Consider the following 11,969-nt stretch of genomic DNA (forward strand, 5'->3'; position numbering starts at 1 on the left):
GCTTTACTTTCTAACACTTGGTTTGTTTGATTGTCAATTTATCTTAAATCTGGCAGTGTTTTTTTATTGTTCTTTTGTATGTTTTTTTCCAATAGATTTGGTAAGGCAAAAATTTCGGTTCAATTGAACTGTTTAGAAAAGGTAATTGACATATCTAATGCGGATGGTGGCGACGGATCTTACCGGCTTCAATCGTTGATGGTTCTTCATTTGATGGTGATGGAGTTCTTATTGCAAACTATGGTTACTTCGAAAGGCAACGTGAAATTCTATGGAATGGTAATCTATTTGATTTTATAATTTTCAATAGAGCAATATAAAGAGTTGTCTCGTCTCGGTGACTACTGCTGTAGTATTAAAAAGTGTGGATATCCTTCCCAATTCAGTTTAAAACGTGGTATTTTTGGATTAATATGAAGATTATCTCCTTTGAGATTCAACTATTCCAAAAGCAAATATGGAGTTTCTATATAGAAAATCTTTGGTCATCCACACGCAACATAGAATTGTGTTAGTTTACTTTGGATCACTATTGGTGTATCCCTTTTCTATATTTGTTTTGCTAGTTCTCATTGTTTAGAATTCTTTTCTTAAAAGGCTTAATAATACAATCGACAAAAAAAAGATAGTATTTTAAATCATGTATATCTAATTCTAATTTATCAAAAGAGAAGTACAAATCGCTGAATTTAAATCTACAATCATAGAAGCTAGATTCTATCTATACTATTATTTTCAAAGTAAATTTTTTGAACACGTTAAAGTTAGAGTGGTCAAAGTCGATGATACCCTTAATGAATTTTTATATATAATTAAAAAAAAAATTATATCAATAATATAGGTTTAAGAAAATTATAATTATTATATATTATGTTTTTATCTTTAAATAATATTTTCTAATTTAAAATTTAAATTAAATCTAAAACAATTTATAATTAAATATTAATAGTTGTTAAATATTAGGGTGTTATCTTGAAATAATTTTATCTATCATAAAAATTAAGATATAAAAAATCATAATTAAATACTAATCAAGCAATAAATTTGTATAAATATATTTTCTTAAATATTTCTAATTTGTAAGTGTTTTTAAATTTCAACACAATAATAAACCTATATATTTTAATAAATTTTCATATATAAATAATTTGATGTTCGATTAAACTTTATGAAAACATAAATATTAACTTATCATGCTTATTTTTAAATTAATAAAACATAAACTTGTAAGTATTCATAAAAATATTATGCACGCATATACGGACATAACACCTAGTATTCATTAATAGTGTTTAAATATTTTTGTCATTAAGATTTAAGTGAATTTTGCCAAAATACCACATGACAACCTTACAGTGCACACAATTTATGTAAAATATATGTATAAATACTGGTGCGTCGTATGATGTGTTTTCTTCCAATTGCGAAAAATTTACGGGACATACAATTATACAACTGAAGAACCTTTATTGGTTTTATTTCCTAATTGGATGAATGAAAATTAAACTTACTTTACTGAAAACCCTGATACATTCATTACTTTTAAAGACTAGATGGTTACAGAGCCGGTCCTAGAATCCTTAAGGCTAGATGCAAATGTATAATAATTTTTCTATTTTTATTCTTATCTTTCAGCTTATTATTAATAAAAACAAATAAAATAGTATAATAATTAGGGGTATTATTAAAATAAATTAACTGATCCTTTTTTGTATATATTATAGTTTGAATTTAAAAAAAAAACTATAAATTACTAAAATTGTTAAAAAATCTCACATTAAAATTTATGTTTAAATATTTTGTTATTACAAGATATAAATGATCATAAAACCATATGGATATCAAGTTTCATTTAATATATTTTCAGATTAAACATATATACATATATATATATTTTAATATCGTTTGATTAAATTATATACCATATATAATTTTAATTTCGAAATTTGCAATGAAAAAGTATCGAAAATTTCAAATTTGAACTTCAAATTTTTCATTAAATTTTTAAAATGATTATAAATTACTAAAACTGTTAGAAATCACACACTGAAATTTTTGTTATCAATGGTTTTTTAAAAGATACAAATGATTATAAAAGCATATGATGCATTATTTAATAGATAAATATATTAAAATATTATATATATATATATGATGCATTATTTAATAGATAACTATATTAAAATAATATATATATATATATATATATATATATATATATATATATATATATATATATATATATATATATATATATTAATATCATTTAAATTTATTATACTACATAAAATAAATAAAAATATTATTTGGATTTATTTATCATACAATTGTTGTAAAGAAACAAGAATGACTGTTTTTATTTATGCAGACCGACCTAATTATAAATATAACTAGGATCAGTCCGTCCTACGGGCGGGAAGCTAGAAAACAAATTATATGAATTTACATTAATTTATGAAGCATTTTTAAAAAATAATTGTAGATTAAAAACGATATTATAAACAAAAAAAATATCTAAGTATCTTAAATTTAGGTTCAAGAAAGTACACTTAAAAAGGGAAAAATTAATAAACTTGAGACTCATCCACTCCACCTTGAATTATTGTTTTCTTGCGGTTTTTGCATTGCCATATTTTAATCAAATTGGGTTTCATGGAACCAAGTAGCCACTCGAGAACAATCTCATTTCATCTTAGTCAGAGTTCAAAGACCACACACCATAACGTGTAAATAGCTAAAATATGTCTGAATTATTATTATTTTTTAGCAAGAGAACATTAAGATAAGAAATCTTGAAACAGTTCAATTTAACTTGCATGCTTCTCGAGAACAACTAATGACCACTATTAGTCTACTAAAGAGTGTGAGTATGAAAGTAGATATACCCCTTTAACCGCACACCACATGAACATTATAAAGCAAATACAAATCATGTCTCAAACTACTTACTTAAATTAATCAAATGATATACAGATAAAAGCAGGCACTTTGACTTTAACCACAAACCACATGAACACTCTATAGCAAACACAAATCATTTCTCAACCAAATGATATACAAAGCCACACACTTTGAGAACATGAATGGGTTCCACCATAAAAAGCTAATGACTTCAAAAAACCAACTCACTTTGAACAGAGCAATCATACATTTTTAAAAAATTGTTCACTTCAACAAACTACTCATGAAACCACTTAAAATGGTCTCACAAATGAAATAGTAAACAACACAAACCACATTGAGCAGATGAACAGGTTCCATCAATAAAAGCTAATGACTTTCAAAAAGCTAAAAAGGGTTCCTCAAACCACTATGTAATTAAGCAACAATTAAATATCAGATACTCTATTATCTACTTTTCTATAAACATAAATAGAGATGTGGAAAACAAACCAGTTCCTGCAGCTGTAATGGCCTGTCTATAGCTCTTGTCTTGCACATCTCCAGCAGTGAACACACCAACCACGCTAGTCTTAGTGGTACTAGGCTTGGTCACCACATACCCATCCTCATCAAGCTCAAGCTGCCCATCCAAGAACTTCGCTGCCGGCTCATGACCAATCGCAAAGAACAACCCAGACACTTTCAAATCCGAAACATCACCAGTAACAACGTTCTTCACCTTCAAACCACCAAGCACGCCTTTCTCTGCTGCATGATCTTCGACGCCCTGAACGTATCTCGCCTCCTCCATCGCCGAGTCTCCGCTGCCCCGTCTCCGCCGCCGATAACCACCAGAGGCTTGTTGATATTACGTGTATACGCACACCAATTAACCTAATGTGCACACTACCACAATCGAATGGTATGTCGATGTAGCACTTTAGGATCGAATCCACAGAGACCAACGAGTACACTTTATCTTTATAGGATCAATACTTAGCTAAAACAATGATGGGGTTTTGAGATTAAGGTTTCGTAACAAGCAAGTAATAAGATTAATTAAAGATTTCAGATGATTAAAATGCTAGCCTAGGGTGGTTTGGTCGGGTGTTAAACAAGTGTGAGCCAAACAATTATTCAAGTTCGATTAAATACCAGTCTAGAACTCGGATCACTTAAGATAGATCAGCCCACTGTCGTGGTGCTTCACCTTTTGTCAATCGATCTCAGTACCTAAACTGTCGTTTGGACTGAGATGCAATGACAAACATTAAGATCAAGTCCGATATGTTCACAAAACACCCTAACATCTACTTTCGCTAGTTAGGGATATGATGCTCACTCAAGTTATGTCTAGCAACCTATAACACTTTTGATGAATAGATTAAACCTAGAATCAGGCACTAAGTGGTTAACTTGATGCAAGCCTTAAGAACAACAGTGAATGAAGACAATCGAGATTTAACTTATTTATGTCAAGCTCACAGATCTAACACCCTAACACCCTAGACTAAGCAAGCTGACTACTCAGCCATGAAGCAAGAAAACACAGAGACAGAGATATAAAGCAACATGAAATATGACTGAAATAAAGTAATAGGGTTCAGGGGGGTTCTTCTCTAAGTCGAGAGAGATGGCCTTCTCCCTTTACAAAGTAGCAAAATCTCAAGTCTCCAACTCTAAGGTCTGGTTTCTTCTCCAAAAATAGCGCAAAATAGTCAGGAGAAACATAAAAAGAAGATATATCAAAGCCACATGCGGCTGGGAGAGAAAATAGAGAGATTAGGGCAAATCCCGAAATAGGTTGTAGTTTCCTTAAAAATCTCTGCCGCTGGAACATGCACTCGGGTTGTTCCGCTCTATCTAGAACAGTCACTCGGGTTGCTCCGCTATCCGGAACAGTCACTCGGATTGCTCCGCTATCAGGAACAGTCATCAAGACTATTCTGCGTGAAAATCACCAAATTGCATTGTTCTCTGACTCTTTTGTTCCAGCTGGTCCATCTCCCATCCAATGCAACTCCAGACCTGTAATGACTCGAAAAGGACTAGAAAGACTCGATAAAAACTTGAAAGCCAATTGAAAAGCATATATACAAGATGTATAAAATACCATATATCACTTGTTCGTGAAGATCGGAGTGGCGCCGTCACATACAGCATATGCCCAGATCCGGCAAAGCTCAGCCGTTTCGCAACAGCTCCGATGGAGATGATGACGGCATCGGTGCGTCGGCGAGCACAGTTCTCGAATTGGTGAAGAGCTTGAATGGCCTCGAGGAGAAATCGACCTTCGTGACCTTTCCGTGAAGATCTCGGTGCCGAACCTCTCTGATTGCTTATGGAACTTGTCGACGATGTCGATGCCGAGGATGCCTTTGGGGAAGCCGGGAAGGTTCTCGGCGTCGGTGTTGGTGGTTAGCTGACCGCTGGGAGCGATGTTGTTGGCCATCCACTCTTCGAAGAGGCAAGGCTTGAGCTCCTGGCCGCGAAGGAGTCGGACGAAGATGACTAACAAACGCCAATGTATCGATTCTTCAGGATTAGGCCCAGGCACGCGATTACACAGTCCAAGCCCGCACCAGAGTTAATGAAACGGTGAGTTTCATGCTCGGGACACGTGGCGGAAGAATATGAAGTGACTTATCTAGCTAGAATCTTAGGTGGTTTTATAAGAAGAAAGCAAACTCTATTTTATATAAATAGATAGATAGATAGTTACTGAATTTTAAATTATTCAATATATATATATATATTGTTTAATTACTTTATAATATATTCAAAACTAAATTAAATAACAATATATATAAATAATTTATGTATATAATATTTATCTCATGCAGGTTGTGGATCTTAATCTGGTATTCACAATTTTGGTATTCAAACTCAAGCTCGTTATGTATGATTAGACACTACCTCACCCTGAGGGCTGAGGCTTACGCCTAATCGTTTTAGCCCTGTCAACATTGGTAGTGGGATCAGAAAATGATTACTCACATAATTTAACCGGTAATTGGTTATAGAGTTAAACAAAAGAAAATTCGTTTGCATTGGTCAATAGAGGTTTAGTGTTAAAAACTATATAAAGCCAAAGTAATTATTTCTTCTTTGAGACTGATTTTGGTTTGTGTTTTTAAATTGTAAATCTCTTTTTCTTTTGATGAAGTAAATCTCTTTTTCTTTATACATTCATAAATCACGGCAAAACTACGCCATATTAGATTGTAAATTTCTAAAACTCCTAATTTCAAGATGCTTATGTAGAGGAAGCTGAAATGATGAATCAACTCAATTTCACCTCAACTACACAAATCTATAAATTTGTTTTTCAGTGAGCTTTTAAATGATTCTAGATGAATTGGTAAAATTCATATGATTTTTGTTAAACCAAATCTAGAATCTCATTTAAAATCATAAGATTTGTTTTTTTTTTTCAAACTACAAACTCTATCCTTACATTTTAAATTCACTAGAAAATCTCTATAATTTATAACTTAGAATATTTTCAATTATAGTAGATTTCATAGTATTTATGATATATTAAAATTAATTTTAAAAAAAACTAATAAACTTTAAAAATTTTATATTTTAGTAACAGTATATTTGTTATTTTAATATAAATTGTCTCAAACTCTCGGTTGAATACACCGTAGCGAATAAGAAGATAGAATGAGAAATTGTCCAAAAAAAAGTTTCAAAAAAAGAAAAAAGAAGACAGAAGGAGAAAATAAATATGTTAAACAGTCCACTGTTTTTTCATATGTTAATAGTGATGCAACATCATTGGGCCGTTTTAATCGAAGTGTATTACACTTCTCTCTTAAACATCCTTTTGTGTGTGCTTAGAAACTGACCCGATCTAAACTGTCTTTTTCTCTTTTGTAAACTGACCCGATCCAAGACCTCAAATTCAGTTAATCTGAAGTTATTTAGACTTTCAGTGACAACCTTCACTTTGGCCAACCACGAAAGTCGTCATCCACATTTTATGTTGTTTGCATGTGTTGTAAGTTGTAACTTACTAAAGATGTGTCCACAAAATATTTAACAAGTATGAAAAAAAAAGAAGGAAACTGGAGTCCAACTTATCTGCAGCATCAATAGCTTAATACACCTCCTAACCTTTAAAAAAAAATTAACCTCCTAACTGATGTCAAGTGAAAAGTCATCCACAAACACAACATATTCTGATAAAATAAAACAATGGCAACTCATATTAAACTGAATAGAATATGATATAGCCATCGTTATATAACAATATCAAGTATTTATAAAATATAAATAGAAAAGGTAAAATAAAAAGAAATTACAAAAAGAAAGGAGTTAATGTGGCAAATTTTTTTTCTAAAACAAAAAAAATCTCGAAATGTATGAGAGAAAATATAGCAAGCATTACCATTTTACCATAAGACTGTTATATTTTTTATTTTGACTTTTTCCATGAGACTGTCTTTAGGTTTAAGACACAACTCAGTAGCGACATTTATTACGCTTTTCACTGCAAAATCTAACACGCACTCTCCTTGTGGTCCCCCACCACATCTCTTAAACGTCCACACCTAACCTAACCATGGTTAAAACATCAACCTTTCCATTGAGATTTAAATATCCTCAAATTCAACCCGTATTTTATTTAATTTCCTTCCTTATTATTAAAATTATGTAAGCCTTTAAGGGATACGTCGTAAGAGAAAATAAAACTCATTAATTTATTATTTGTCCTTTTTAATTTCTTTATTTGCTTCAGCAACATTCGTCACTCTCTTCATGTCATTTTCTTATTTTCCTGCAAGATTTTATATTAAAAAACGAATAAAGCTGAGTAAAAATTATAATATAATAATAAATCTCCAAAAGCTCAAGAGCCTTTTTTTTACTTATCTTTTCTTCTCCACTCTTTCAAGAACTCATATTCCATACTCCATAGCCTCTCAGGTCTCCAGCTTAAAATCTAAACCCTAAGTTTCTTTCTTTCTTTTTTTTTTCTCATTTTCGTGGAACATTATTAATGTTTTGAGCTGTTATGGATATGGCGACTCATACAACAATAACATCTCCTCCTAAATCACCTGAACCAGAACCCGAAACTCCGAACCGGATCCAACCGGCCAAACCCATTTCCTTCAGCAACGGCATCATCAAACGCCACCACCATCCTACTCTCCTCTTCACTTACAAAGAATGTCTCAAAAACCACGCGGCAGCTTTAGGTAGCCACGCGCTAGACGGTTGCGGCGAATTCATGCCGTCTCCGTCGTTAGTCTCCACCGATCCAACTTCTCTCAAATGCGCAGCTTGTGGTTGCCACCGTAACTTCCACCGCCGTGAACCAGGCAACGACTCCTCAATCCGTCCACCTCCTTCCTCAGTCGCCGCCACAATTGAGTATCAGCCTCACCACCGTCACCATCCACCACCACCACCACAATTACCTCCTCCTCGCAGCCCTAACTCCTCTTCTCCGCCGCCGATTTCCTCATCTTACATGCTCTTATCTCTCTCCGGGACTAACAACAACAACAACTTAGCTTTCTCCGGCAACAACCACCACCACCAAACCGGATCTCGTAAGCGGTTCCGAACGAAGTTCAGCCAGTTTCAGAAAGAGAAGATGCACGAGTTCGCCGACCGAGTCGGGTGGAAGATGCAGAAACGCGACGAAGACGATGTTCGAGAATTCTGCCGGCAGATCGGAGTTGACAAAAGCGTTCTCAAAGTCTGGATGCACAACAACAAAAACAACTTCAACCGCCGCGATATCCAGTTCTCCGTCGCCGCCGCCGGAGCCACCGAGATCCACAAAACAGATAACGGCGGTGGAGGAATCCACGCTCCGATTCCCGCCGGTGAAACTAACAATAACGGATGCAACGAGCTTCACCACAGTGTTAGTAACGGCGGAGGAGGGTTTGATAGTGATAGTGGTGGCGGTGGAGGAGCTCACGGCGGTGACGTAAACGGGTCGTCGTCGTCGTGAAGTAAAGATCAGAGTCAGATTCAATAAAGAAGCTGTAGCTTTAGACTAAGCCACTCGTATTATCATCGTTAATAACTTCTATTATTAATTTTAATTAAAAACCTTAAGCTGTGTTTGGTTTGTAGTTTAATTTTTAGTTTTAATTAAATTTACTTTACCACGACGTTGTCTCGCTTGATGAGGAATAATAGCATTGAGAATTAATTCTAACTAAATCTTGCTTTCATTAAATGAACCATTCAATGTAATTTAAGTTCCAATAAATTATCTTGTTTCTAATGAAGAAACACAAAGATAGTCAGATAATTTAATTTCTAATATTCATTTGGTTTCTTATCTTTAACTTCAAGAGGATTTTCTAAATTTTATTTGTGACCAAACTACAATACATGTGTACTATTTCTTTCTAATCTTAGGTCCAATTTATTTTTATATTATAAGGTTATATGATACGCCATTTATTATTATATTCAAATGAATAGCCATCATTTTGATTAACATTTTTTTTGTTACCATCAGTTTCCTCTTTAATTATGTCCTTCTCATGGATTCTTCCTGATAACCCTTTTTAGTATATACTTTAGTTTTAATTACTCATTTATCAGGTTGGACATAACTTTTTCTTAGAGTTTGGTACAATTCATACTAAAATTATACGACTATTATTTTATCACATCGTAGGTTAGTGTGGCTCTCACCAACTACTTAATAAGTAAAATATATGCTTATAACTAGACAATTTCTAAATAGGGTCTAAGGCGTGGCGCACACACTAATCATTGAGTAGATTGAATAGTTTAAGAATAACTTTCCATTTGAGGAAACGTAGGGATTAGTATTGAAATGTCGGCTTTCACAATAAAAAAAAATACTATAATTGAGATTAAGATATGGTACCTCCATACGGGTTGTTACAACAATTTAAGCAATTAAACTAATATTTATAGTATTTATTATTTTAATATTTTTTCGTCAAGTCACATATATCTTTCCGCATTGTCTGTAGGGTCAAAACTTTACAGAAGCTGAGGTTATGGCCCTAACTGCCATATACCATGTGCACCGCCTATTAAGTATATTTTATTTTCGTTAACGTAACAATTTAGCCATCAATACACATTATCAAAACAAAACGATATAATTATCCATAAAATAATAATTCTAACCTTTTCACTTTTTGTGAAACAAAAATGAGAAGGAAAACCTTTTCACTTTTTTTCTTGTCAGCATTTTATTCTGTTCTTTATCAAAGGAAAATATCATGTTTAGAAATGAGAATATATTTTGAACTACAAAATAAATAACAAAACATACAGAATTATATAGTACTAATTTATAATCAAGGCTGTTTCTGAGAGTTTAAGATATAAACATTTTACTATATATTTTAATATTTGCTTTGAAAAGCTTGAAAATTAATAGAAACTATACATATTACTTTTTTACAATTTGAAAACTAAAACTAATATTTTATTGAATAATGTTCAAAACCGGTATTGATTATAAATTTATAATACATTCAAATACTAAGATATAATGTTGTAAATTTTGTTTTATTTTATGTTTTGTTGTATACGTAAGTTGTTTGTTGCATGAACGTATATATATCCTAATAATGAAAAGGCAGATCTAAATTATTTTTTACGTTCAAAAAGTAACAAGCAATTTTATCTCGGAAATTTGATATACTGATAAAAAAATGTCACACTATCTTATATTCCCTATGTTCCTAAAAGATTTATATTCTAAAGAAAAAGATACATATTTAATATTTTCAATATATTTTTTGTCAACTAATAATGAAAAATTATGAAGTTTAAGAATATTAATTATATTTTTTAAATCTTATTGGTTTAAAAATATAAGAAATATAAAAATACAAAAAACTATGCATTTATAGCTAAATTTTAATATATTTTATTAAGAAGTGTGAAAATTTTAAAATATAGATTTTTTAGGAATGGAGTGAGTATTTTAGTAAAGCCATGAAAAATAGCTAACCGTAAAAAACAATTTATTACATTTAAGGCTTTGAATAGTGACTGCGGTTTGAGCGGTGCAGGACAAGCGGTTTAATTGCGGTGCAGTTTTAACAGTTATAAAAATGTATATATAATATATGTAAAGATTTTTGTTAATTTTAACTGCAGGGCGGACGAGACGAGACGATGTTCACTATTCGAAGTCTTAAGTACGGTTCTTTGTGTATGATAGATATAACTCATATAAGTAGACTTGAAAAGAAATGGCCCACCATGTTTTATCATAAATGTTTAGATCTTCAAATTTAAATATGGCTCGGACATAACTATTACTCATCATGATTTTTGTGCTCCAGTTTCGTGGAAGCTGTTGTTTTTTTTTCAATTTTATGGAAGTTACTTATAAGAAAACTATATACGCGCGATTATGTACAATGGTTTTCTATTATTAAATGGTTGTGATTACATATATAGTAAGGTTGTGATTTATCTTTCTTGTGCACCTAACTGGAAATTACCTAATTACCTTATACATCAAACTGTTTTAAAGTTTTTTTTATTTTGAGATTCTTGCCAAATTTAGGTGATAATAAACAACACTGATGATTAGTAAACACACATAAATATTTTATTATTAAAGTTTGACACCAACTAAATGGGTGACATTAAAGATTTGTTTAAAGAGATTACTTACCAAGAAGGGGGAAAACGGCAGATCAGTGCTTGAACTAAGGTCATATCGTCTAATCGATACATAAACTATTTGCATGTGCAATCTGATTCGTAAACTAATAGGAAATTTGAATTTAATACCTTTGTTTTTTTGTCACAAAGTTTGAATTTAACACCTAAATTAGAAATAAAAGGCTTTTAAGTGCCTACGACCGACAACGGTGTCAAATAAACGGTAATCTTTATCTGTGATATGCTGATGTAGTTAGGGGTGGGCATTTTACCCGAAATCCGAAGTGGCACCCGAACCCGATCCGAAAAACCCGAACCGAAATCCGAACCGAAGTAGCAAAATATCAGAACGGGTATTGAATTCGGAGAGATTGGATATCCGAACCCGAACGGGTAATATCCGAACCCGAATGGATATCCGAAAATAACCGAACATATGATAA

General features: G+C 32.2%; 2 protein-coding genes, 1 long non-coding RNA gene and 1 pseudogene across 3 annotated transcripts; 1 reads left to right on the top strand and 3 right to left on the bottom strand.

Annotated features, from left to right (window-relative positions):
* Positions 1–3,129: 3,129 nt before the first annotated feature.
* Positions 3,130–4,719, bottom strand: LOC117133576 (thioredoxin reductase 2-like). The gene has a single exon (XM_033290108.1). It carries the CDS (start codon positions 3,692–3,694, stop codon positions 3,353–3,355), a length of 342 nt encoding a protein of 113 aa, XP_033145999.1. The 5' UTR covers positions 3,695–4,719; the 3' UTR covers positions 3,130–3,352.
* On the bottom strand, positions 3,130–5,359 carry LOC103864168 (annotated as a pseudogene).
* A 768-nt stretch (positions 5,360–6,127) lies between these two features.
* On the top strand, positions 6,128–9,075 carry LOC103863915 (zinc-finger homeodomain protein 10). The gene has a single exon (XM_009141674.3). The coding sequence runs from the start codon at positions 7,907–7,909 to the stop codon at positions 8,858–8,860; it is 954 nt and encodes a 317-aa protein (XP_009139922.1). The 5' UTR covers positions 6,128–7,906; the 3' UTR covers positions 8,861–9,075.
* A 2,162-nt stretch (positions 9,076–11,237) lies between these two features.
* On the bottom strand, positions 11,238–11,932 carry LOC117133579. Its single transcript, XR_004457456.1, has 2 exons — positions 11,691–11,932; positions 11,238–11,655 (listed from the first exon to the last, which is right to left on the bottom strand). It is a non-coding gene; the product is annotated as an uncharacterized LOC117133579 (long non-coding RNA).
* Between the last annotated feature and the right edge of the window lie 37 nt (positions 11,933–11,969).

Source organism: Brassica rapa, chromosome A04, assembly GCF_000309985.2.
Source record: "Brassica rapa cultivar Chiifu-401-42 chromosome A04, CAAS_Brap_v3.01, whole genome shotgun sequence".
Taxonomy (NCBI): Eukaryota; Viridiplantae; Streptophyta; class Magnoliopsida; order Brassicales; family Brassicaceae; genus Brassica; species Brassica rapa.